This window comes from Drosophila sechellia, chromosome 2L (genome assembly GCF_004382195.2).
Source record: "Drosophila sechellia strain sech25 chromosome 2L, ASM438219v1, whole genome shotgun sequence".
NCBI classification, from domain to species: domain Eukaryota; kingdom Metazoa; phylum Arthropoda; class Insecta; order Diptera; family Drosophilidae; genus Drosophila; species Drosophila sechellia.
In genome coordinates this window covers 2,822,266-2,847,965 of record NC_045949.1, presented here as the reverse complement: position 1 = coordinate 2,847,965, position 25,700 = coordinate 2,822,266, and the positions used below count along the sequence as shown (strand labels likewise).

Sequence of the window (25,700 nt, the reverse complement as noted above, 5' to 3'; positions counted from 1 at the left end):
CGAATGCGTATCTCTGTGACCTCTCGCTGTCTCTGTCTCGCCCAGCAGACGCTGTCCCGCTCGCTCCGCTATCAGGCAGATGAAACGTGATGGCAGCAAGCCCTCAAATCGGCGAAAAAAATAATAATAAAAAAAAGATTATTAACTTGGTTAACCTTGAATGGCATGTGAGAGTTGCTACCTAATTCTAGGTGCTCAGCTGCTCAGTAAAAACGCAAAAGCATTAGCAACTTGATTATGGCGGTAATGGCGGCTCGGGCCAAGTTAAGAAGTTTGCCGGCGAAAGTAGTTTGTGTGTGATGAAAGCCAATTAAATATACGACGTGTGGTATCAACACTCTCTCGCTCTCTGTCTATCGCTCTCCCTATCTCGCCCTCTCTCTCTTGGCAATTGATTCGACTGAAATTATCAATTGATGCTAAAGTGCAGCGATAAGAGCCGGGCTACTCGTGATTAGCAAATAAGTTTACTTAGGCAACTGCCAATCGCCAATCTTATCTGGCAAAACAGTGTGCTTTATTTATATGTGGGCGTATTCTCGTTGAACTTAAAAATGAACGCGCCAAGCCGAAAATCGCTTGAGAAAGCACCGGCAAATGGAAGTTTAAAATAGAATTGCACAAATCGGTTGGCCATTATACGACCATATAATGGCGCTATGGGAAATTATTTATAAACCTCGAGGGGGTTGGGTTTTTTTGTTTGCCAGCAGCAGACAACAATGAAATTGAAATTGGTTTATAAACTATTCCAAGCACAAATGAATCATTCAACGCACTAGTTGAACACGAACGATAATCAAAGTGATGTATTCGAATTAGTTTCACGGCAAATTGCATTTATATAAAAGAAGGAAAGGAAAGAATCTTGTATCTCCTCTTGTCTGTATCTCCTCTTCCATCCATCCATTCCAATCTCGCTCTGCAATTCTCTGGGCCATTCTCACCTAAGTTTCTATCTATTTTCTGATGCCGCGTGAGCTGCCTTGTCGATGTTTATTTTTAAAATAGCCGCCGCGCGCATTCACACAACAAACTTGTAGCTAAAATTACTTTTTTTCATGATTGTTATTCTTGTTGCCGCCTGCTTTTCATTTGCGTTAAGTGGGTGGTCAGAAAATACGGCAAACAAAACGCCACCGCCATCGTCTATCTGGATTTTGCGGAATTTTCCCGGAATTGGAATGGCATTGAATACATATACATATATATTCTCTGGAAAAAAGCAAAAGCAAATCGCAACTAACCGATGAGCAAGGACATGTGTGGCACCCCTTTGGAGATCTCTGATTGGTTGGCTGCCTCATCGATGGGTTTATAATTCTTATGCTGAAAGTGGGTATGCTACTTCCACAGAAATGATTGAACTGCACTAGTAAAACCAGTAAGACTAAAGTAGGAAAAGTGGAAAAGCTAAAACGCATGCAACACACACTGCAGATTTCGGCCAATATAAAAGTTTTTCCCTTGGTGGCAAAGGCATTTCGCTTGGCCACTTGCCGTGCTGCTGGCAGATTAGGAATGTGTGGGCGGTTGTTTGGGTTGTCTGCGCTGGGCGACGACTTGCCACGCCCCCTCATCCATCACCCTCCGCCCAACGCCCCCCTTCAGTAACCCCTTTTTCTTTCTGGCGCGTGTGTCGACATTCATGGCACATGCATTGACACGTTTTTCGCATTGTTGTTGCCGCAATGACGACGTCATCGTAGTTGTCGTCTTCTTGGTCTTTGGATCTTTGTCAGTGATTGAAGTTTCTGCATGCAAATGAAGTGTTAATCAGCAATGTTGGGCCTGCATCCAAGCGTATATGTGTGTGTGTGTGTTTGGAAAAGGGAGCAGCACTTTCATCTGACTTCATTTTCTTCACATCCCCACTTAATGATAAAAGGATTTACAATGATAAAAAGGATTTTGGTACAGAGTTCCCAAGTTTCAAAATGAAAAAAAATACTTTAGCTTCGCTGTATAAGTATAAGATAAGTTTGCTGATTGTGCACTGTTTCTCCTACCAAAAAATTATTCGCCAGAAGTCATTGAAAATACTGGGAAATTCCTAATTGAAAAGGGTTAGTGCATTTCTATTAGCCCAAATGTCCTGCGTGTTATGATTATTCCGGGAATAATAATGGAGTAAGTTATGATGATTGCCAGAATTTCCCACAACAACTGGTGAAAGCGGTTACTTTGGGCTGACTGACTGACTGACTAACCCTCTTCATTCACAGTCGCACCTCTCTCTTTCGCACATCCTCTAGCCGTCTCTGTCACGCAACTGGGGCAACTCGGTGCGATTTCTCAGTGGAATTCAGGGGGTTCGGTTCGTTGGTCTGTCGGTCTGTTCCACTCATTTTTCTTGTTTTGTATTTACGAGAATGGAAATGGAAATGGCAACGGGAATGGGAATGGGAATGTCTAACCCTTGCCGGTGGCGAAAAACATCTCCACTCAATGAACTTTTATTTTCATAAGCGAAATGTGGGCTTGTTTCAGCTTCAAGTCAAAGTGCGTTGTTTATCAGGGCTCCTCTATTAATTGGCTATTTATTACTATATATTACATATATAAAAGATAGTTTCAGCTAATATGGTTTCTCTACACTCCCTCACAACCTTTTGAAAAGCCATTTACACCGCATAACACTTCAAACTTACAGCACATGCATAATTATAAACAACACTTGTCGTATTTTTTAAGCGCACATTTCCACAATTACTTTTTATACACACGCCCAAGGGTTCCACAAAGTTAATCTCCTGCGGCGGGAATCCCCCTGTTCGATAGGCAATCGATAAACATTTACGACGAGCAAACGTCTCGAATAATGTTCAGCTAAAAGCTACAACAAACAATAGAATAAACAAGGAAAGACGGGAAAAAACGGAAAACGAGTAAAAGCGAAAAGTACATGGTGGTGTGGCCAAAGCGGAGTGTTTTTTTTCTAATTCACACCAAATACTTGCCATCCTTCTTCTTCAATTGAAAGCGATATATATTTGAAAATCATAGCGTGTAAACATTCCGATTCTAATTAGTTTTGGTTCAAACGAATCAAAATAGCGAGTTAACCCCCCTGCAAACGCAGACTCAACGGACCAATTTTAATCTAATTTTGAGAGAACTAATAAGCTTAGTTCACACAGCCACTGGAATATCCACTTCATTGTAATCCATAGTTGCCATCGCAGCTCGCACGTTGAGGCATTTTCCCAGTGTTTACAAAATGCCAAGGCAGTGTGGGTGCGAGCGAGAGGGTTGGCGGCGAGTGGCAGCGGTAGAGGAGCATTACATTGTAATCCGAAAGTACCAATACCAACTCGCTGCCATATGCGGACACACAGATACGCACGCACACACGCGCACGGCGGGAGGAAACGCACATTGAGACAGTTTATCGATCGTTAAGCAAGCAACAACAAAATGTTTGAGAGCGAGAGGGCGCTACAAGTAAAAAGCACTTACTCATACAAATGCACTTAAATAATAAATAGATACACGGCGAGAAATCGTAAGTGCCTGGCTATTAGCAAGACTACAGTAGGCCTATAGTAATTGGTACAAACAAATCTTATAATTTCCTTTGGAAATTATCTTTAGCTTGAGACGTCTCTTAGTTTTTTCTTCCAGTGCGAGCACACTCGCATTAATAGTGCACAAATATTCCAGGCTGGCAAAGCGTTGCATAAATATTTTAGCTTGCTTTTTGCTCAGTTGCTGAATGTCGAGCAAAATGTCATATTAACACCTAATTATGGTGAACGTGTGAGGCGGGCAAAAGTGTACAAGAGGTGGGAGGTGGGTGGGTGAAAGTGGGGTTTCCGACACCACCCACCCAAGTGATTTTGTTCCACAAGCGACTAACTGTTGTGCTGTGTGTGTTTGTGTGCATGACGCTGGAAAAACCCCACGAAAATGGCAGAAGCAACAAACCAACTAAATCGAGAACAACAAAAAGTGGCAAGCGGCAAAACGGAAATAAATATGAAATGAAGAAGACGAATAAAACTGCTGAAAAGAAACACTTTTCGTTCGTCTGCCATATCACAATCAGAAACATTTTCTCTTAAAAAAAAAAAAAGAATTTCGTGAGAAACTACAGCGAGAAGCAAGAGCGGGATAAATATCTCTTTTTTTGCCACAAAAGCATCTTCAGAATTTCATTGAAATTGGATTCTCATAAACCGGATGTGCACAACTATCCAGCGATACCCACGTTCCTATATATTTTGCATTACTATACTTGTCTTATTTAGAGCCATTCGATCAATTTATGGCGCAGAGCACGTTCCTCAGGTCAGCGAGAGATGTTGCTGAAAATCCAAGAAGCGAGACGACTTCCCTGCCAATGCAAACACTCATTAAAAAGTCCTTCAGCAAAGCTTCAGGTTACAATTTTAAACCACAACTTAAGACCTCCATGTCTCACCACCGGAAGTGGCAAGGAAACGGAGTGACTGGTGGGAGAGAGGGGAGGGAAAAAGGGAGAAGGGGAAGAGCGTAGCTGGAAGCGTCCAGTTTAGCGCATTAAGTCCTGGGCTTTCCTCACTCGGCCCTCCTCGATATTCCTTGCCCGCTGCTGCTTGTCAATATTAATAACGACGAAACAAAGTCAACTGCAAATAAATGGCAAATAAGTTTTTGTTTTTGTTTTTATTCGCCGGCGCAACAAAAACCACCAAGGACACCCAACGCCCCTTTTCTTGGGAAAGCAAAACAAAAGAAAAAAAAAAAAAGAAACTTGCAGGCTAACGGGAAATCCTCCCCTGTGTGAGCGGAAAAGTGCAACTTATTTACTGCTTCCTGGGATGGCCGCCATCCAGTGGGGTGGCTGGGTGGTTTGCTTTGCATTGGTTTTCGCCCAAGGAGGGGCGGCACTGGACTGGAGCATCAAGAACTTGCCAGGCGGAGGACATATGGTATGCCACCCCCCTTCAAGGACGGAGCGTAAGGATACTCTTTCAGCGAGTCTAAATATACATTTTATTATGTCAAGGCATTGTTTACTCAAAATGTTGCTCCATTTACTACATAAGGTACTAAGTACTCATGGGGTTCAATTCTCCATATTGCCCAGTTGGTCCTAAACTAACTAAGAAAAGCGATGGTGAAGTGAAACATTTAATCATCCTTCGAGTCTTAAGAAACTGACTCATTGCCCAGGAACGCACATCTCGAGTTTTTTTATTAGAGAAAGTCGGAATAACCACTCATCAGAAATGAACCAAGTAAACGTATATTAAGACAAAGCCCTAAAGCCACAACTAGGCGCTCCTAACTCGCTGAATATATCCAATCCCTGGCTAGAAGGGTATAAATCAACAAACAGAGGAAGCCGCCGTGGCGGAGGAAGACCCAAGACGGTGTTCCACAGTTCCAGTAGTGGTTCTTCTGTCTTCAATTCGCCAGTTATCGCGGGTTTCTGGCTTAAAGTGGCGGCACTTGTGCGTGAAATGTGCGATATCGAAGGAGCTGAGGGGGGAGGAGGTGCTTGTGAGATGGGGAGTGGTGCTGGAGCCACAATGCAGTGCGACATGCACGGACATCGCCAAGGCAACAACTACGTACTGCAGTTAAGCCCCACACCCAACTGCTGACCTGACCTCCTGCCCGTCCACGATGGGCGTCCTACAGCTTAACTGCAACTGACTGATGGGCGTGGCGCGGTGTGCAACAGTTAATCATTGAGGGGGCGACACTGGGGAGGCAGGGGGTCACATCTCGGATGGCAAGGCCGTGGGAGTGGCTACTCGGCAAGGTGTGCTATTGCATTTGGCGCTTATGAACCCAAAGTAATGACTTAAAGGCTGCTATCCTATAACATGGCATGGCAATTTAGTTAGTTCCTCTTAATGGGAAGTGTGTTATTCGTCGTCTCTTGATAATCCCAATCCAATTATAACAGCTGAAATCAAAATTAGTGCATACTTTCCACTCAGTTCAAAGCTGGAGTACAGGGATCACTAGGCAACCGCAGCGTTTGTTGTCCTCCATATTGTTTAATTGGTTTCTCCCAGAGGTTCAGTCTGTGCTTCGATTCAGGTGGGTTGCCCTTCACTGTCCATGTGAAGTCCACATACACACATGCCAATGCCAATCCCCCCCCCCCCCCCCCCCACAACACGTGTCAATTGTGGCTCAGATTCGCTAGCTGTTTTTCCCAGCTCTTTTGCTTTTGTTCTGCGTTTGGGCTTCAAGCACAAGCTTCGGGTCATTAAATAAAGCGACGGCCAATGTGCACAAACACACACACAGATGCAAACAAACCTATACGTATGTATGTATGTATGTATATACAAGCGTAAACAGTCGGAGGACGAAGGACTCGTGTGGAAAACCCCTTGTAAAAAGTACGAAGCGAATTATTTGCAAACAAAAGTGCGAGCAGGGGAAGTGATTTACTTTATCGATAGACATAAAACAATTTGGCTGCCTCTCAATGACTGTTCTCGGTCCTCGTCCTTGTCCTCAAACTCGTCCTTCTCCTCTCCTCCTCGCCTCCTGCACTTCCACTTCCACTTCCACCCTAACATCTGTCATTTGTGTGTGTGCGCACATATCTTGCTTCGATTCGCTTTGTTTGCTTTGGTTTGCTTGAATTTTATAAGGTATAAAAATTACATGGTCGCATTCGAAACTTTCGAAGGGTAGTTGCCCCAAACTTTGATCCTTTTGATATATCAAATATATTTCATGAGTCGAAAGAGTATGATCTGTTATTTCTGTATTTTTAATCCCATAACTTGCAAGATGCAAAATATTTTATTTTCAGTGATTTGCAGTAGGGTTTATACTTTTTTGGTTTTGCCATGTTTGCTTTCCTTTCCACCAACTACCTTCTATTTACCACTTTTCCGCAGCGAATGAAAACAGGACTACCCTGCACCACTTCCTTCCTGCTTCTGCCCAGATACAATACTACTGAATCCCGGTTGTCCTGGCTCCAAACTGTTGCTGATTTATGGCCTGACATAAGATGGAGCACCCTTTGGGGGAGAAGGGGCCAAGTTGGATGACTGTTTAGTTTGCATGTTGCCGCTCCTTTACCCTGCCCCTAGCCCCCACCCCCTCCCCCTTCCGCATTCGGTGTGCCTCTGTAGCATTAAAATGACATAATAAAATGTATAATTTCAACATAAAAAACCAAATCCCCCGAGAGATTCCTGGCTTCTGGCATCCAGCGCACACACATTCTCCACTTTGATTGCCAACTACACGTGAGGCATATCAATTAGGTGTGTGGGTCAATAGTTTAAGTGGGCCAATGCGATTGAGGTGAAAGGGCAAGGTGGCCCACTCTGATGATTCACAGTTGGCAGCGTGGCCAAAAAAAAGGATTACATTTCGGACTTTTGAGTGGTCATTTTGAATCAGACCGATGAGACCATTAAAAGGTTTTGCATTAAATAGATAAATGTGCCATAATTATTATGACTAACTCCTAAACTAGTTTTACGTATCCATTAGCCAGTTTTTCTCGAAAATCAGTTAGGGAATGACAACTCAATAGTGGATTATGTCACCTCTGAATCTTGCATAATCCATCGAGCAATCCGCATAAGTGGGATTCTTGAGCAGACCCTTTAATGGATATATCCAATAGATATATATGTATATATGAACTTATTCCCACTCCTTTGGCAAGCACTTAGCTATTCATAACTGGCACACACAACCAGACAAATTTTAATAATTCAACTCTATAATGTGGACGCAACGGAGCAAATTCGCTTTTTGGCCAATGCCAAAGGCGGCGAATGATAGAAAGTCGGCCAAAGAGGGGGCGACCGAAATGCAATAGAATGCGGGCAGCCAAGTGGGTGGTGGTTGGACGGGGCTGCGTTGGGTTGGTTTGAGTTGGGTTGGGGAAACCCGCAAAAACCCAAAACTTGTGCGCGTGTATGGCGGAGTGCCACACATAGGGTGTAGCAGCACATTTTCCCGGCAAGGTGGGAAAACCAGGCAGGAGGAGGCGGACACAAAGTGCAGTCGAGTTGGTGGGTAAAAGGGGTGCTGAACGGGGGTAAACCGCGCTCTAGACACACATTAAAATTTCAATTTTGGAGAAATTAAAATTTTATCAGTTTGTTGAGAGTGTCGCACACGTTTCGTTCGCTCGTTGTTTCTGAGTTCTAGGTTCGCAAACCCACTGGATACAAAACTAATATGCAGACAGCCAAAGTCATAAAGTAACCGAAACGTTCATAGTTCTAATTGGCTTTAATTTATTTGCAATTCAGGGCATAATTTCTATAAGACCCAAAACTATGATGTTCTGTAAAATGCACCCTTTTTGCATTCAACTTCTTGCGCCTGGCAAATTTTCGGGCATCAAATGAGGGCTCAAGAGTTTTGAGGAAGCTCTAAAGCTCAACTTAAGAAGACCTCGTCCCGCCCTTCGGGACGAGGAAGTGGTCTAAAGAAATCTGTTATGGTTAAACTTTCGCATGAAAAAAAAGTGCCAAGTTTTCGACAAATTGCAGCGAAAAGTGCACAATGGTTTAGCCATGGGGAAACAGTGCGTGGCGACGCCGGCAAAATGTACAACAAAACCGAAAACCGAAAAACGAAACACGAGGCAAAGAGAAGAGGGGAGAACTAACTAGCAGGAGCGTTCTGGGGCAATTTTCCGACTTTGGGATACGCTGTGCTCAGTTCTAAAGAGTTGCAAGTCCTACGTTTCGAATCCGTTTCACTTTCAAGATACTTTTGTATCTCACACTGTGATCAGTTCTGTAGTAGAGCTATGAATAGGGATGCTTGGCTATTTCCACAAGGGTTGTCACTTTCTACACCCATTTGTATCCAAAAGATACATTTTTCTTAATTGTTATTTTAATTACAGTTGAGTGCCTGGAAGGGATTTTACTGCCCTCTCAGATTCGAATACTAACAATTGCCACATACCCTTTTCCAATCCCAGGGAAAAACGAGCATGAAAACTTAGATTTTTGCACTTTTTTGCACTCAAGGTGGGACAACAGACGACGGCGGATGGCTGAAAATGGGGGCGGTGGGTGGCCTTTCAGCCAACCGTCTGAGTTGGCGGAAAAGAGCAGGCCAAGAAAACCCGCAAAACTTGGCAGCGCTCTCTCGCTCTGTTTATTGCATGGCGCTAAAAGCAACTGGGGACCGCTTTTTCCTCTCCTTTTTCAGCTTTTTTTTTGGTGCGACTGCTCTTTATACGTATCTATTATATGGATGTGCTGCTTGTGCCCGTGCTTGTTTGTTTGTTAGTTTGTTTGTTTGTCAGTCAGTCAGTTTGTTTGGCTGGTTGTTTGCCCGCCTGTGAGTGTGTGTGTGCGCGCAATAAATGTGGGCGTACAATTTTCAATTATACATTTTAGTGGCCGCCGCAGCTCATTGACAATAAAAAATGAGAAAACGGGGAAAGAACCCAGAACCGGAAAGAAAACGGTTCGCTTCGCAGAAATGAGAAAAGTTTTTAACAGATCCGATTCGATGTCGTGTGCGTAGTATTTGCTTTATTGTCACAGACGGACAATGGCGAAATGTCCGCAGATTAAGCCCGCAATTGATTGGGCCCTAAACCTATTGGGTTCATTTTTCGAAGTATGTATCTGTCCCCATTTAATCCCCTAATTTGAACCTTTTTCCGATCGTTGACTATCTATGTTGACAGCCCCCAAAAATTATGATACAAAACCTTAAGGTAGAATACATCCATAACCTTGGCGCCTTTACATAAGCATTATGATATTGAATTGTTAACTGAATAAACTTACCGTGGCTTAGTTAGTTTTTTCATATGTATATCCATATGGGGATCCGGATCCAAATCGTTGCTGGTGCTGCTGCTGCAAGTGTTGGTTGCCTCATAGAAGGGGATCCCTCCGCCCTAAGTGGGCGTTTAGTTAATCCAAGGCCGCTGGACTTCGTTGCAGCGGGAACTGCGTATCCTTTAGTTTGCCCCACTTGAGGATGATATCCGACTCCTTGGGGATTTTCTGTGCACTTTTCCTGTGGCGGGATGCTTAAGTGGGCGATGGACCCTGGGCACCGCATTAGTTGTTGTTTTATTTGTTGTTGATACTGGCAGGTTGTTAGCGTTGTTTGAATTTCAATTTTTAACGTTTAACAATGTACAGAGTTATTATTGATAATATTGCTCGATTCGCTGTTTGTTGAGGTTGTTGTTGCTCTACATAGTTTTTATTATTTTTAATCTTGATTTGGTTGTGTGGTGTTGTTGCTGTAGTTGTTGATGTTGTTGTTAATTAAGCACTTGGGGCGCATATATAAAATCTATTATTCATTACTTAGACCTATGAATAATAGGATAATTTAAGTTAAATATTAGAAATTTCGTATAATTCTCATTATAATATTTAGAATAACTTGTTGCTATTTGCACTTGATTTTTTGTTTTTCTCCAATATTCGTATGTTTTCTTTATGCTTGTCCATTTACCGATAAAGTAAATCTCTTAAAGTAATTGCGTTGGTTGATTTTGAAGCTGCTTAAGTTTGCGGATTGTAAAAATTGTTGATTTACTTGATGGATGTAAGAAATATATATCTATGTATTATGTGCTATATATGTTAGTATCGCTTGGCTACATTAAGATTTGATTGCACCGTTAGCATATAACGCACTTTTTCCACGATTCCGTATCGTTCATTCGCTTCCCGTGTGGGTTTCACATTTTATAATTCCCTTCGACCGATGTTGTATATGTATATATGTATGTATGTAAGTGCTATGGCTGTGTATATGCATATATATATAATGCGTGTATATATAATAACTATTGGAAGGCGTACTTTATAGGCTTGCTAAGTTCTGCTCAAAATTTTTACGCGACTTTGTTAAAGCTAATGGCTACGATTTCGTTAATGCAAGTGTTTCTAAACTTTGTTTGCTTTCTTTACTAGAAGTTGAACTTTTTTCTTTCGGGTTTTATTTATATAATGTATTATTGCTTGTATTTGAGGCGAATTTTAATGATAACGTTGGCTGTAAATATGAAAGTAGTTCTTTAAGTTCTATTATCAGTACTATAACGATATACTTTTAAAATGTGTCAATCGGTTGGCCATGTTGTTTTGTTAATGGATTTATTTAACCTAGAATGTTAATTTTAGATTTGGTTTCGATGGCAGATTGGAATCTTCAAAAAAAACCCCTTTACGGGAAACATTCTTCCAGCTGCAACAACAAAATGCCACAAAAGAAAACCAAAAGCAAGGACACACACATTCATCCGCACAGATATTCACTCTTCTTTCTCCCTCTCTTTTGCTCTCCCTGCAACAGCTGTTGATCGCAATTGCAGCACACACACACTCACGTACACATTCTGATGCACTTATCTCATATGCACATACAAACGTTGATGGAAGAGCAGCAGGTGTTAAATATAAAATCAAAATGTAGCGTATATAATGTCATAAAGACGCCAGATGAGCGAGAAAATTATCGCAATGTATCTGCTCTGCTTCGTTTTTGAAGTTGCTACTTCGGCTACCACATTCATTCATTCATTAGTTGTTGTTGTTGTTGATTATATTCGAAGAGCGCACAAGCAAAGGGCAACGCACCGCAACAACAAAAATTTTCCTTTCCATTTTGGCGTTGCTTTTGCCTAACAACAACAACGAATAAGAAGGTGAAGAAGAAGACGGCAGTTCCGTTAGCAAAGCAAAGAGAGCGACAGAGTGAGTGAGTGCGATCGAGAGCGAGTGAGAGAGCAAGAAAATCACACGGTCCAGGTCCAAGTGTGCCGTTTGAAAAATTGACAATAAAAAATGCGCATTTCACTTTTTTCGGGCTCTCTTCTGCTTGAAGTCTCTTCTGTTCCGTTTTCGAGCTGTTTTTTGTTGTTCTCGATGTTTGCGAAAACAAATTTGTTGTTGTATTTGTATTTGATCTGTTGATTTCCATTTGATATGCGTAGGAAATTTCGCCTCCGAGCTAGCGAGCAAGCGAGCGAGACAAAGCGATGGGAGGGATGGGTTGGAAAGGGGGACGGTGGCACATGTGCTTCGTTTCGTTTAAGAATTTACACTCTTCACTTCTTTGAACTTACGTTTTCGAATAACATTTGATTTAGATTACATTGATTTAGATTTGATTTTGCTTTTGCCTTTGCCTTAGCTACTTGCTATTGCCTTTTCTTTTTGCTTTTGCCTTTGAACTTTGCACACAGAAAAAACATGGATTGCACACACACACACTTCTTTGAAATGAATATATTTCAGATGGCAAGCACTTTCATTGAAATTCGATTGCAGATATTCGGTTGGGCGGCGCGATTTGTATTTTCTATATTTTTTACAAATTTATTTTGCTGTTTTCGCTCACATTTTTTACACGGCGCGACGACGGCGCCGATTTTCGTGTTCGACCGGCTGCGAAATCCAAAAAGTACTACATCTTTACCGTTATTATTCGACGATTCGCTCGCCTTCAACCGCATGCAACTCGAACTCGTACTGAGAGAGCCGTCAAACGCCATCGAACCGCTATCTCAAACATTTTGCCGACTGTCAGTGCGAGCAGACAGCTAACATTAATGTTAGCGCAATGTAGACCTAACAGTGCCAAAGATCGTCTTTAATTTTGTTGTTAATTGATTATGCAAATTATAGTTAAACATTTAATCAAATTGTAACGAAAACTGAATGAATTTCTTGAGAGAGAGAGAGAGAGGAAAAAGAGGAATGCTTATTGGAATTTGAATTCTAAACCGTGCAAATAACAAAAGACAAAATGCTCTCCTCGGCTATTTCTTCTTCTTTCTTTGTTGGTAAATACCTTTTGTTTGGTAATTCGACTCCATGAATCAATTTTAATGACGTCGACTCTTCATATTAATAACAAAAGCAAATGAAAGAGAGACTGGAGATGTTATAGCAAACATTACATCGTAGAATTATTTGGATCATTTAACAGAAAAAATTGAAAATGCCTTGACCTACCAACTTTTAACAGAGGAGTTCATTAAATAAGTTATTTTTTCATTGAAGACTCTTCTATTAAACTGTTTGTTTAGGAAAATGCTTTAGAATTTTCACATTTCGTGAAAACTTATGTTGTCATTTCTTAGGAAGAACGCAATCTCATTTTCTTCGTTGTCTTCTTTTAACATACATATGTAAGTACTTGCATACATGGCTAGTTGTGTACGTGATTAAAGTCATATTTCTAATTCAAAGTATAAAAACAATATTATCAATATAAACATAGAATCATATAGGTTTTAAACTTCACAATACATTGTTTAGAGAGTAGAAAATGGAGTAATCAATGTTAACATTAAGAGAAATCCGATATGGCATTTTCGCTTTATTCTGACGACATTGGGCATATTTATTTCATCAGTTGGCGAAGAACCTCTGGGTTAGCTTACAAACACAATAGTATTTAAGTTTGTCAGGTTTTTATTCAATGGCTGTGCGAACGGACGTGGACTATTGGAATGTCGGCTTTCAAACAAATAACAATTGTTCTTATCAGAATTGCTTGAGGTGTGTGTGCGTGTGACTCTCTCTCTCCACATCCTCTTTATATCATTCGCATTCTCCTTGTTAAGTGTCCTTTCACCCATTTTTTACTTGGAGTATACATGTATTGGCATTTTTCTGCGTTTCAGCTATTCTTTTTAAGGCAAACACCTAAATAATTGATAAAAACAAAAAGCTAGCAAACCCAAACACACACACACGCACGCACACAGCGACGGAGAGAGCGCATGAGAGAGGAATTGTCCGTCTGGCATTTTGACGTTTATTACTTTGCCATTATTGTTGTTGCTGCTGCCTCTTTTTTTGTTGCCTTTGCGCGCGAATTCGCTGCGCATAGCAAATTAAAATTAAAAGTTTGCGAGAGCAAGAGAGTGCAACAAAAAAGCAGGGAAAAAATATCAAAATTAATTTCTTTTCGGCGTGGCGGGAGAGAGAAGGACAGAGCGGAGAGAGAGGGAGAGCGAGCAAAAAAGAGAGGAAGAGCGCGCGACATGACGAACTTTTGACACATTTTGTTTATAACAATTGTCTGCTTTTTGCACTTACCTCTTTTTCGATTACTCCAATTGCTCCTCTCTGCTGGTGACTTCAACTTAATATTGTTTTGTGTGCGAAATCAGAAATGCCAGTTTAAACATTATTTAACACAAATACGTTTACGCACACTAGCATACATGCTGTAGTAATTTGTTGTTGTTGCTGTGCTGTTGGTGGTGGTGGCGATGGTGATAAAGCCTTGCCGTTTCAGACGATTTCTGGTCTCCGCGCATTAAATATGTTTAGTTTCCATTACTGTTTGTTGTTGTGATTGTTGTTATGTGGTGTATTAATAAAAAACGTACGCGAACTGCAGTCAAAGTCACTCACACACACAATCACGCACGCACACACTGGCATACGGCATACGGCACACACAAACGCACGCACGCACACACACAGCAACTAGTAATTCTGCTGTGCGAAAGAGACAACATGAGAGCGCTTACGAAAAAAAATGTTTGTGTAAGTTTCCCCGAAAACGCGATTTTATCCGGAAAATGCACTGCGCTCGCATTTCGGCGCCGCCGCGTTGGCCATTTAATCACTTTATATGATTCCGTTTCGATTACATTGTTTTTAGCTGGGGTTTTTAACCGAAATTTAGTTGCGTGTTTTGTGTTGGTGCAGAGAGAGCAGGAAAATACACATATCGTTATCGATGGGTCGGCTATCGATACAGCAACTATCGCCCAGCTGATTGGCGGGCGATCAGCTGTGCGGCGATAGGTCCAGTGCTGGTAAATGTCGGTACTGCATATTTGCTAAAAACTTAGATTTTCTCCTACTTATTATCTGTTAAATGAATGATTTTTGGAACCGGCGTGTCTAGCGATCTGACTTTTATCTATCAATTTGTTTCTCCGAGCGTTTTTAAAAATTCAATTGCAGTTATTGGGTAGCCTTTCAACACTAGCTTCTTATCACAATCCAGAAAACCAAATTTCGGAACGGGCAAGCATTTTAATTTAATATCAAATCTATCATAACTAGTTTGTCCATTTATCTAATTTGCACATAATTGCTATTGCCATATTTTTTCATGTCCGTACAAAATAAAGATAAGGAATCTACTAAATAATCTATGATTAAATTGATTTAAAATGCGGATTCAGGCCCAACGAATTATCTCTTATATGAAAATTATGGTACAATGCACTGGATTTCTGCACCTTTTATCAGAATGCCGTTTGATAAATTTATCACAATCGTATAATTTCACAATTTTAAATATGTCTATGTTAACCACATAATTTTTTGGCATCCCTGCCGCCCCGAAGTGTGACCGTATGATCTGATAGCGCGCGCCGCTGCGAACAGCTGATAGGGCTGCAGCATATAAGTGAGGAGGTGGTAAATAAATGTTTTTAGTTGATTTCAAGACGCCATTCCGTGCGCGTTGGCTTGCTGATCAGAGTTTATCATTCGGCGGGCGCGCCCATCATTAGATTAGATCGACATTAGTGCGTTCCGCTCGGCGATCGGCAGCAATCGATCGGAAATAAACAAACGCTCGCGTATTTACATAATTTAAGTGCAAAGTAACGACGACAGAATGACGAACACCGATGTGCGAAAGAGAAAAGTAAGGAAAAGGTTAAAAGGGCAATCACAGCACACATTTAATGCCAATTTAATGGCGCTCTCACACACACACGCACACATGCGAATTCTTTAAATTGTTGCTCTTTTGACGCGGAAGTAAAAAACATCAAGTTACTCGCATAATAATCGTTTCAAGTTCTATTCTATTCGATTGTGCCAATTTGCATCTCAAATTGTGTGTTTACAAGACATTTAAATATAGATACGAAATGGCCGCTAAGCACGCTTTTGTAAACAATTATGCAAATTCGGATTTTAGTTACGAAATAGATGACTTGTGAGTTTTCTATCACCATCTTAATGCCGGCCGGTTTATTTTGAAATATTTTTGTATTTGCATTAGGGTGACCAGTCAACAGCAACTTTCTCATTTGCAAGGTCATTAGGGGGACTGATAAAAAAAAGCATAGAAAAGGCCAACAATTCAGTTGGCAGCCGTTTTGACCGAATCTCGCTAGACAACTTTTTCAATCGCTTTCTCGCAGCGGAACCCAAAGATCACAGGTACACATAGAGTGGCCCATTTCGGGGGCGATTGGATCGCATAGTTTCGTCTGATTTGCATCGCATGTGGGTGGAGAACAGGATGCGAGCAAACCGGAACCGGTTGCAAGTGAGTGCAGAAAGTGCCTGGCTGCTAACGTGGCCTTAACCCTCGTTTATCTACGTGTACTCGGTACTATATACTAGATACTTTTGTATCCAACTAGATATTTGTTGTTTTCACGACATCTTATCAGCATTTTCAAGATAGCGCCCTTCTACCAGCATTCAATGCTTGTATCTTTAATACATTTTGTCTTTCCTATATATATTTCAAGCTACATTTATCAATTAGGGTTCTTTAGGATTTAAGATTTACTTTTCAGCTGACGCAAAATATTGCTCGGCATTGAAATAGAACCGATTAAAGCATTCCCCATTATAAATATGCACTTTGCTATGGGACCATGCTTCTTAGTCACTGTGGATCGGCACAAAAGGCGCCCACGTCGCCTTTTATCAGTAGATTTATTGATTGCAGTAGCGTGCGCCCGGAAACATATGCGATAAGTTCACACCCTGAATGTTTAATGAGTTTCACTTATGCCATCAGTGTAATTACTTGGAAGTAGTATGTGTATTCCATCTCCCTGTCAACTCCATTACTGCTTAATTATATATACTCGCTATGTTGGTTTGTTTGACTACTTTTCATTGGCTTTAACTATTTTTTTTGCATCAGTCGCTTACCAACAGCGGAACATTTGTTTAAACAATGGGAATTTCATCAGGTTTGTTTGGGAACTTTAATATTTAATCTAGCTAAAAGATCGCTTCGTGGCCTGCCCCACTTATATATGATTGTTGCCAGTGGTGCCCAGACACGCCAGTCGCCCCCGAAAACTGATTGCGTCTTATCACTGTCATATCGCCCAGAAGGCTACGCGATAAAATTCTAGTCAAATGGACACTGGTGTGCGTCTTCACAGCTAAAATGTGTAATTTGGCATGACTTTACATTTTGATAAAATTAATAATAGCCATAGCTAACCCATAGAACCACATTTTTACTATTTTTAGTGACAATCTACTGTTTGAATAACAACCAATATAAATCAGTGAAACGTTAGGAAGAAATATTTAATATTTTATTACTTATTAAACTAATCGTGAAAATATCCAAATAATTCGATTTAAAAATTAATTTGTACTAAGTAACGGTTTTCTTTCTGCCAACTGCCCTGAATTACCGTTGCCAAAAGTGCGCCGTAGCCCTGGTTAACGTTATCGATGAGCCACGGACGCTGCAGCCCTGGCACAAGTTAACGATAAAGCCCGTAATAGACCGAAAAAAAGAGAAGAAATGAATATCATTGACATTGGCAGAGATAGCAAACAGCCAGCGTGTTAATATTTGAGCAGCAAACAACTGAAATGTGTTCCGACCAAGAAACCGGCCATGCATAAATGTGGAGCCAGCAGAGGCAACGGAACGAGCCATGAAATACGAATATAAGCTGGTAGACCCGAAGAACTTGGCCAAGAAAAACCATCAATAAACCATCAGTAGTCGGTCAAAAAACTAATTTGTCTTCCGCCTTTTCAGCTGGCCACGGATGAGAAGCCACCGCGGCGGAAAAGCAGTGGATCGCCAAATGCCAGCAGCGGTGGAAGCCGCGGGCCCAGCGGCCTCAAGATCTCCTTCCTGTGCCTGATCATCTCCGTCATCCTCCTGCTCTTTGTCTTCGGTGTGTACCATTTGTATAATGTGAAAGACGAAGTTCCCAAAGTTGTACTAACCAAAACCTCTGATTTTCCCACTGTTACCGTGCCCTACGCCCACGTGGAACCCCATTTTGCGCCACCCGTTCGCCGTGTTGTCACTAAAAAACCCATCGCCAACAAACCAACGACTGATAATGATGCAGGCTTCGTCTCCGAGAACGCCAGTCCGTATCTGGCCCGTCTGGCCTCCAAGTTTGGCTACAGCAAGGTGCAGTATGCGGCCATCATCGATGCCGGATCGACGGGCAGCCGTGTGCTGGCCTACAAGTTCAATCGCAGCTTCATCGACAACAAGCTGGTGCTGTACGAGGAGCTGTTCAGGGAGCGCAAGCCGGGTCTGAGCTCCTTCGCGGATAATCCCGCCGAGGGTGCCCACTCCATCAAACTGCTGCTGGACGAGGCCCGAGCCTTCATACCCAAGGAGCACTGGTCTTCCACACCGCTGGTTCTGAAAGCGACCGCCGGCCTGAGACTCCTGCCCGCCAGCAAGGCGGAAAACATTCTGAATGCCGTCCGAGATCTCTTCGCCAAGTCCGAGTTTAGTGTGGATATGGATGCCGTGGAGATCATGGACGGCACGGACGAGGGCATCTTCAGCTGGTTTACCGTGAACTTCCTGCTGGGCCGCCTGTCCAAGACGAACCAGGCAGCTGCCTTGGACTTGGGCGGCGGTAGCACGCAGGTTACTTTCTCGCCAACGGATCCGGACCAGGTGCCCGTGTACGATAAGTACATGCACGAGGTGGTGACCTCCAGCAAGAAGATCAACGTCTTCACGCACAGCTATCTGGGACTGGGTCTGATGGCCGCACGTCATGCTGTCTTCACGCATGGCTACAAGAAGGAGGATTCGGTGCTGGAGAGCGTCTGCGTGAATCCCATAATCGCCAATCGCACGTGGACATACGGCAATGTGCAGTACAAGGTCAGCGGCAAGGAGAACGGCAAGTCCAGTGCCGAGCAGCCCATCGTGGACTTCGATGCCTGCCTGGATCTGGTCAAGAGCAAGGTGATGCCGCTGGTCAAGCCCAAGCCCTTCACACTCAAGCAGCACGCGGTGGCCGCGTTCAGTTACTACTTTGAGCGGGCCATCGAGTCGGGTCTGGTGGATCCACTGGCCGGCGGCGAAACCACGGTGGAAGCTTATCGCAAGAAGGCCCAGGAGATCTGCGCCATTCCCAACGATGAGCAGCCCTTCATGTGCTTCGACCTTACCTTCATCTCAACGCTGTTGCGCGAAGGATTTGGCCTCAACGATGGCAAGAAGATTAAGGTGAGACCTGGCGCACTTAACTCAAATTGAGCTCTCTAGTAACTTGATTTAATTTGGCAGCTTTACAAGAAGATAGATGGTCACGAAATCTCCTGGGCCCTCGGCTGTGCATACAACGTTTTGACTAGCGACGAGAAATTCAGTAATTCCTAATGCTCCTCCATTAGTCCGTAGTTGAAGACATACATTTTAAACGGATTGTTAGCTGAAATTGTTTATAGAGTGCCTTAGACGTGCATCGAATCACAACACACCGCACACACCACACACACACACACCCAGAAACACTCGGACATTGCCCACAACATATGTATATGTGGTCGATTAATATTTGTTTGTGCTCTGCAAGATTCGTTTCAATTGCCTCTAATTGAGCTAACCCATACACGGTGACTACACTTAGCGTTTAGTTTGTAATTCCAATTTCGTGTGATTCGCCATATTCGTAGTGTAGTTTTTTGCCAACTTCTTAACTAATTAGTCCCTACACCCGTATCGTGTCCTCATGTACATAAATTTACACATTGATATGTATAACGACCTAGACTACTAGCCCAAACATTTCACTTGGTTTTTCACACATGCAAATGTTAGTTTAGTTATTTTTGCAAATAAATCAAATGTTAACTGATCTGAAGTAAATTATAATATTTGTTTATTGCTGAGTTTCGTTCGCTATACAAAGTATATTAATAATTGTGTAAATGCACAACGAAGAAAAGGAGTAAAGTGTGTTCCTGCGATGGAATTTTGGTCTTTTTACAAATAAAACTAAGAGAGGCTAGCGTGGAAATACGTCAGAGGTCTGCTGCTACACATTGGCTACACATTGGCTACACACTGGCTGCATGTGGACTCGATGAATCCCCTTAAGGCCTCGGCAAACGCTGCGGCTTGATGCCCAGCCGGTCGATAATGTACTGCGGCATGCAGAGCGTTGGGTTGATGGCCTTCAGGCCGGAATGTCCCAGCAGCGACAGGCCGCCGATGCCGAAGAGCGTGTGGAATATGTCGGGCATGTTGCCGGTTCTGTCCGAGAAGCCACCGGTCTCCGTGTCCTGGCACGACAGTATGAACTGCTGCAGCTTCTCCGAGCTGATCCAGTGCAGGCGACCCATGATGGTGAGCGAGGCGAGCACCCACCACGAGTAGCACACATCCGGCAGCTTCTCGGGCCGTCCATTTAGCCCACCGGAGGGCAGCTGCCGCTCGCAGAGCCACCAGCCCAGTTTGTCCACGTCGAGCAGGTGCATCCGATGGGTCAGCGAAAAGAAGCCGACGCAGCAGTAGATGAGTCCTGCGGATTAAAAGTAGGTTAAACTACGAGTTTATAAGCACCAGCTTCATGATGCAAGAAGTAGAACACTTTGCTGGCTATTTTTTCTATTATACTTTTTGCTTCTAGAAGATTAATATGTGTAAATTGAAATGATATTGACTATGAGGGTGGGAAGTGCTTTAGCAGCATGACAGGCGATGTGGTGACTCACCCGCATGCGACTCGGCGCCCGGCTTGGAACCGAATCCCCCGTCCGTCTGGTTGCAGCACGAGAGCACGAACTTGACCGCCTTCTCCACGTCGATGGTCTCCTCCATGCGGCCGAGCAGCGTTAGGGAGGCCACCGCACAGAAGCTGAACCTGGTGTCCACCTCGCCCCACTTGTCGCCGAAGAAGCTGCCGTCAGGCTGCTGCAGTCCGACCACGAAACGCACCACCGCCTCGCGGTCAATCTCCTCGAGAGCGTCGTAGGTGCAGAGGATCTGGATGGCCGACAGGGTGTACAGCAGGTGAGGATCGTGGCCCTCGCAGGGTGCGAATCCGCCCGTGTTCGGGCACTGACAACGCTTCACAAACTCAATGATGGACTTGCGCTCCAGTCGCTCCAGCTGGCCCATAATGTCCAGGGCAGTGGTGCCCCAATAGATGCCCGACATGCGCAGGAACTCGGTCATGCAGTACTCGTAGTCGTCCTCCTGCTTCCCATGGTTCTCGATGTACTCCACATGCTTCCAGAACTGCAGCTTCTGGCCGCCGCCATCCGCATCGCCATCACCGCCGTCGCCTCCGCCATTTGAGGGCTTTACGAAGGTCGTGAAGTCCATCGCTGATTGGGCTCAATTGAATGAGTATCGGGTGGCAGGCAGATCCTCTTCGGCGCGCTGTTTCGCTTGATTAACTCAATTAATTGGCAGGAATAGTGCTGCGAGCAAACAAATAACCCAACGAATCCAATCGAGCCCAGCTGATTCATCTGCGCGATGGTTGGCAACGCGACAGTGGGGCTTATCAAACAGCTGATCAACGCAGGGGTGTAGTGGAAGGGGATTGCTGTGACCACACAAAAATGAAGTGAAATCTAAACAAACTTCGATTTAAAATAGCGGCCCATGCCAGTTTATTTTATTGAAAACACATATTGTAGAGCATTATGAAGAGCACTATTGCACCAGCAGGCTGGACTGCGAATCCGGCTCGTCGATGCTTAGGGAGACTATGTGCTGGCCGGGAACCATGACGTTGCCCAGCAGCCGCGGCTCCTGGCCCTCCACCAAGTACTCGGCGCACATGGAGAGCACTATGTTGGCGTCCCGATCCGTGCAGTTGAAGAATCCCACCAGCACGCGTCCGTCCGTGATCACGATGCGCAGGACTCGACCCAGCCACTTCTGGAGCTTCCTGCGTCCTGGCGTCAAACTGGCATCGTTCATCTGGTGCGGGGCGTTCGTTGTGATGCGGAAGGGTTCCGGTGGTGTGCATGCGGGCGGGGGCAGCACCTGCTGGCCACTGATGCTGAGGTCTGTCATGGTTGTGTCCACTTAGCGCGATTCAAACAAATAAATGCAAGAAATTCTCAGCTTTTCTTGTGTTTACACTTCGCGTATGTGTGATAAAGTGTGTATGTGTGTAATGGACAGGGATGCAAGCAAGTGTAAGTGGTTCGGTTCACTGGCTCACTTTTTAAGCTCATAAATTCAAAAATATATGAAACACTCGTTTGCTTGGGTCAAGGAAAATACGTTAGATTTAAAACTCTTAAAGGAAATGATTGCAAATTAAATGCACACCAGCAGCCTTCTTTTTAACATCTTCATCTACGAGAACTAGTTCTTTTTATATTTGCATCCCTGGTTGCTGAGCTAATAAAAGTAACGGGCACCCTAGGCCAGTCAGCTGATTTGCATTTTGCGGCAAATTTTGTTTCTTATTTATCCAAAAAGCTTGAAATTCGTATCTTGATTTTTTCAAATATCCACCATGTCCGGAAAGTCTTTAAACATTGGCGATCAGTTCCCAAACTTTACGGCTGACACCAGCGAGGGACATATCGATTTCTACGACTGGATGCAGGACAGCTGTGCCATTCTGTTCTCCCATCCGGCGGATTACACGCCGGTTTGCACCACGGAATTGGCGCGGGTGGCGGCATTGGTTCCGGAATTCCAAAGGCGTGGAGTCAAGCCAATTGCCCTATCCTGCGACAACGTGGAGTCGCACAAGGGCTGGATCGAGGACATCAAGAGCTTTGGCAGTGGGTTTGGTCACTGATTTCTGGGCAGGAATCGCTTCTAATTGGTGTTTCCATTCGCAGAGCTGAGCTCCTTTAACTATCCCATCATTGCGGACGACAAGAGGGAACTGGCGCTCAAGTTTAATATGCTGGACAAGGACGAGATCAATGCTGAGGGCATTCCCCTCACTTGTCGCGCCGTTTTCGTGGTGGACGACAAGAAGAAGCTTCGCCTGTCCATCCTGTATCCTGCCACCACTGGGCGCAACTTCGAGTGGGTACTCTAGCATGCATCACTATCTATAAAGCTGTAATGCTCTTTAGCAAGCAATCGTGCACTTAATCGCATTAGCAGATAATTATTTAATGAAGTATTATTGCTGAAAACTAAGTACTAACCTTGAATATTACGATGAAAGTTAAATAGGAACGATTTCAACGTCGATAAATCGGACAAATTACTTTATCCCCTTGCAGTGAAATCCTTCGAGTGATCGACTCGCTCCAGTTGACCCAAACGAAGAGCGTGGCCACGCCGGCAGATTGGAAACAGGGCGGCAAGTGCATGGTCTTGCCCACCGTCAAAGCCGAAGATGTTCCTAAGCTCTTTCCTGATGGCATCGAAACCATTGAACTGCCCTCCGGAAAGAGTTACCTGCGGATCACTCCACAGCCCTAAAGGATGACAAGCGAGCGCTCTCACTTTTTTGCTTTATTAAAAAAATTATAATTAACAACAAATAATGCACAATAAAGTATACGCTTACAACCGTATTTTCAGTAGATCGGCGCTTTCAGGTTGCTAAAACTCGCCTTCTGCTGGACAAAAGTGCCAAAACATTCGACTTACAAACTAAATCAGATGGGGAATGTGACACAAAGGTCGCGATTTGTGTGTACGAAATAAATATACATACAATATACATATAGACTTGTACAAAAGGGGGTAAAGATATTGCAACTGGATAACCATGGGGTAAGGTATAAATAAGGCCAACTCTGTACAATAACTGAAGCGCTTTCTAGGACAGAAGAAAGCTAAAGACCAAGCTCGTGCCCGTAACCGAAGATAACTGGAAAGGAAGAAGGTTACATACGATTAACTTTGGCGATACAAACAGTATATGGTTACTTGTGATAGTGACCATTCATTTAAACAATTGATTGAAAACAGACGTATTACTGATAATTAGTTTAAACAGCGGATGCTTGAGCACTTTCCCTTGCCCAAATACTCAAAGATATTCCACCATCTGAGTTTGCATAGAGATCTTTATGTTAATGAAATGCAAATATGAACAAAATAATGTATGATGTAAAAGCTTTCGCTACGAAACAGGTTCCCCATGCTCTTGAATTCTCTTGACTGCGGGAATACCCAACAAATATAAACAAGCAACTCGATTTCAAGCGGGAATGATAACGTATGCCTTTGTCTAGTTGCTTTGTACTTACAATTTAACTACCACATGTTCCGCCCTCCGCAAGTATAGCTTTCCTGCGTCAGTGCCTGCGCTGCGGAGTGGACTGGAGCATCCGCGCGAACCGCCTCACCAGGAAAGGCCACAGGATGAGGACGGCAAACCAGAGCGGGGAGATGTTCCTGAAGGGCCACCAGGCGGGCAGTGATCGTGGGTGCGCCACCGTTCCCTTCGCTACCTTTTGACCGCTGCGCAGTTCGTTGAGCGACTGCTCCAGGTTGCGAACGCGCTGCTGCACTGCACCCACATCGCTGTTCATCCGCGTGATGGCCGCCTGGATTTGGCGCAGCAGATCCGTGTTCTGGGCAATCGCCTGGGTCAGCTCGTGGCTGAGATCGTAGGGATCGTCGTACTCATCGTCCGAGGGCTCCACGATGGCCACGCTGCTGTTGCTCGTAAAGTTGTGCTTGTCGTTTTGTGTGTAGCTTGCGGTTGGCTTAGGTCCATAGCCATTGGTCAGTGGCGGCGAACTGTGGCCATTCTCCTTTATCGTTTCGGACGCGGCCAGCGGTGCGGTGCTGGTGGCCTGAGCCTCCGGCTCCGACTCGCCATTGCAACTGGAGCCGTGCTGGGGACTGTTGGTGCGCGAGTGGAACGGCGAGTTGGGATGCGACTCGGCTAGCTCCTTCATGCCGGGCGAGACCAGCTCCAGTTCGTCCAGGCTGATGTTTCCCAGATTATCGAGGCTGCCCACAAAGTTCTGCACGTTCTCCGTGAACGACATGGTCTCGATGATCTCCTGCAGGCTCTCCACGTACCGCTGCATGGCCTCCTCCTTGGTCAGGTGACGGTTGTCGTTCCATGCCTGCCACTTGGCCTTGCCCACGATGTCCCAGAAGCCGGGCTTCTTGTCCACATCTGGTCTACCCTCGGTGGCCTGTTTGAACAGCCCGTAGAACTTGAGCATCATGCTGGTGCTGGGCTGGTAGGGGCCATTTTTGGGCAGGCCCTTTATCACATTAACAGCCGCCTGGAAACGCTCCTCAATCGCCGCCATACCTGCAAGATTATCCCGCGATTAGCCAGGGCACTCGATCGATAAGATACACAGGTACGATGGCTGCCATATAGAGGCGGTGCCAAGTTCACCTTGTCCAGGTGAACGTCGCTTACAAATTACCTAATTATTGTGTGCAATCCGCGGTGTTGCAAACCCCACTTTCGGCTCCCCCTTTCGTTGTTGTCGTTCACTATTGATTCCGATTCCGAATCCGAGTCCCAATCCGCTGCTGGGCATTCATGAATTTTTGGGTGCGACGTTCGTGGATGCGCTGCTGTGGTGCCAAAGTTCGAGTTCTGAAGTCCAATCTTCTGAGCTTCGAATCGAATCGTGTCGGCTGGAGCTTTTTCTTAGTTTGGCCCCCGTTCTTATCGACCTCGCTGTGGAATTGCTGTGTGCTGAGCCAGCCGCTGGCGTTCCAATCGAGTTGCAATCAAATAAAACTAAACAAAAACCAGAAAACTCTCTCTGCAAATCACTGAGCGCGGACGTGTGAGTGTGTAGGTGTGCATGTGTGCGGGTGGCGCAGGGCTGCAACGAATTTAT

General features: G+C 44.2%; 6 protein-coding genes and 1 long non-coding RNA gene across 9 annotated transcripts in view; 2 read left to right on the top strand and 5 right to left on the bottom strand.

The window, feature by feature from the left end:
* Window positions 1–9,865, bottom strand: part of LOC6613175 (AF4/FMR2 family member 4) — a 60,803-nt gene extending 50,938 nt beyond the window's left edge. The window contains exon 1 of the mRNA XM_032714059.1: window positions 9,741–9,865. Coding sequence (XP_032569950.1) covers window positions 9,741–9,775 — 35 coding nt within the window. The 5' untranslated portion in view covers window positions 9,776–9,865. The remainder of the gene's footprint in view (window positions 1–9,740) is intronic.
* A 161-nt stretch (window positions 9,866–10,026) lies between these two features.
* LOC116800219 lies at window positions 10,027–14,682 on the bottom strand. The gene is made up of 3 exons (XR_004361204.1): window positions 14,028–14,682; window positions 10,779–10,971; window positions 10,027–10,280 (listed from the first exon to the last, which is right to left on the bottom strand). It is a non-coding gene; the product is annotated as an uncharacterized LOC116800219 (long non-coding RNA).
* A 702-nt stretch (window positions 14,683–15,384) lies between these two features.
* On the top strand, window positions 15,385–19,806 carry LOC6613174 (ectonucleoside triphosphate diphosphohydrolase 5). 3 transcript variants are annotated; one of them, XM_002037619.2, is made up of 4 exons: window positions 15,386–15,603; window positions 17,713–17,854; window positions 18,035–19,164; window positions 19,225–19,806. In XM_002037619.2, exons 1-4 carry the CDS (start codon window positions 15,574–15,576, stop codon window positions 19,315–19,317), a joined length of 1,395 nt encoding a protein of 464 aa, XP_002037655.1. In that variant the 5' UTR covers window positions 15,386–15,573; the 3' UTR covers window positions 19,318–19,806. The 3 variants fall into 3 exon arrangements, with proteins under 3 accessions (XP_032575157.1, XP_002037655.1, XP_032575162.1); XM_032719271.1 differs by lacking the exon at window positions 15,386–15,603 and adding an exon at window positions 17,440–17,626; XM_032719266.1 differs by having other exon boundaries at window positions 15,385–15,603; window positions 17,713–19,164.
* On the bottom strand, window positions 19,803–21,421 carry LOC6613173 (geranylgeranyl transferase type-2 subunit beta). Its single transcript, XM_002037618.2, has 2 exons — window positions 20,655–21,421; window positions 19,803–20,461 (listed from the first exon to the last, which is right to left on the bottom strand). The coding sequence occupies exons 1-2, from the start codon at window positions 21,265–21,267 to the stop codon at window positions 20,034–20,036; spliced, it is 1,041 nt and encodes a 346-aa protein (XP_002037654.1). The 5' UTR covers window positions 21,268–21,421; the 3' UTR covers window positions 19,803–20,033.
* Window positions 21,422–21,531: 110 nt separating this feature from the next.
* On the bottom strand, window positions 21,532–22,147 carry LOC6613172 (N-alpha-acetyltransferase 38, NatC auxiliary subunit). Its single transcript, XM_002037617.2, has one exon. It carries the CDS (start codon window positions 21,967–21,969, stop codon window positions 21,604–21,606), a length of 366 nt encoding a protein of 121 aa, XP_002037653.1. The 5' UTR covers window positions 21,970–22,147; the 3' UTR covers window positions 21,532–21,603.
* Window positions 22,148–22,323: 176 nt separating this feature from the next.
* LOC6613171 (peroxiredoxin-6) lies at window positions 22,324–23,447 on the top strand. Its single transcript, XM_002037616.2, has 3 exons — window positions 22,324–22,694; window positions 22,755–22,947; window positions 23,151–23,447. The coding sequence occupies exons 1-3, from the start codon at window positions 22,421–22,423 to the stop codon at window positions 23,350–23,352; spliced, it is 669 nt and encodes a 222-aa protein (XP_002037652.1). The 5' UTR covers window positions 22,324–22,420; the 3' UTR covers window positions 23,353–23,447.
* Window positions 23,371–25,642, bottom strand: LOC6613170 (acyl-CoA-binding domain-containing protein 5). Its single transcript, XM_002037615.2, has 3 exons — window positions 25,275–25,642; window positions 24,129–25,153; window positions 23,371–23,746 (listed from the first exon to the last, which is right to left on the bottom strand). Exon 2 carries the CDS (start codon window positions 25,149–25,151, stop codon window positions 24,177–24,179), a length of 975 nt encoding a protein of 324 aa, XP_002037651.1. The 5' UTR covers window positions 25,152–25,153; window positions 25,275–25,642; the 3' UTR covers window positions 23,371–23,746; window positions 24,129–24,176.
* Between the last annotated feature and the right edge of the window lie 58 nt (window positions 25,643–25,700).

What these genes read in the sequence shown, in the direction of transcription:
- LOC6613174 (XM_032719266.1), top strand. Translation starts at nt 15,574, where the DNA reads ATGACGAACACCGATGTGCGAAAGAGAAAA. An exon ending in CCGATGTGCGAAAGAGAAAA is followed by an intron (nt 15,604 to 17,712) that starts GTAAGGAAAAGG and finishes CCGCCTTTTCAG; the next exon opens with CTGGCCACGGATGAGAAGCC. An exon ending in ACGATGGCAAGAAGATTAAG is followed by an intron (nt 19,165 to 19,224) that starts GTGAGACCTGGC and finishes TTAATTTGGCAG; the next exon opens with CTTTACAAGAAGATAGATGG.
- LOC6613171 (XM_002037616.2), top strand. Translation starts at nt 22,421, where the DNA reads ATGTCCGGAAAGTCTTTAAACATTGGCGATCAGTTCCCAAACTTTACG. An exon ending in GGACATCAAGAGCTTTGGCA is followed by an intron (nt 22,695 to 22,754) that starts GTGGGTTTGGTC and finishes TTCCATTCGCAG; the next exon opens with AGCTGAGCTCCTTTAACTAT. An exon ending in ACCACTGGGCGCAACTTCGA is followed by an intron (nt 22,948 to 23,150) that starts GTGGGTACTCTA and finishes ATCCCCTTGCAG; the next exon opens with TGAAATCCTTCGAGTGATCG.
- LOC6613173 (XM_002037618.2), bottom strand. Translation starts at nt 21,267, where the DNA reads ATGGACTTCACGACCTTCGTAAAGCCCTCAAATGGCGGAGGCGACGGC. An exon ending in GGGCGCCGAGTCGCATGCGG is followed by an intron (nt 20,462 to 20,654) that starts GTGAGTCACCAC and finishes TTTAATCCGCAG; the next exon opens with GACTCATCTACTGCTGCGTC.
- LOC6613170 (XM_002037615.2), bottom strand. Translation starts at nt 25,151, where the DNA reads ATGGCGGCGATTGAGGAGCGTTTCCAGGCGGCTGTTAATGTGATAAAG.
- LOC6613172 (XM_002037617.2), bottom strand. Translation starts at nt 21,969, where the DNA reads ATGACAGACCTCAGCATCAGTGGCCAGCAGGTGCTGCCCCCGCCCGCA.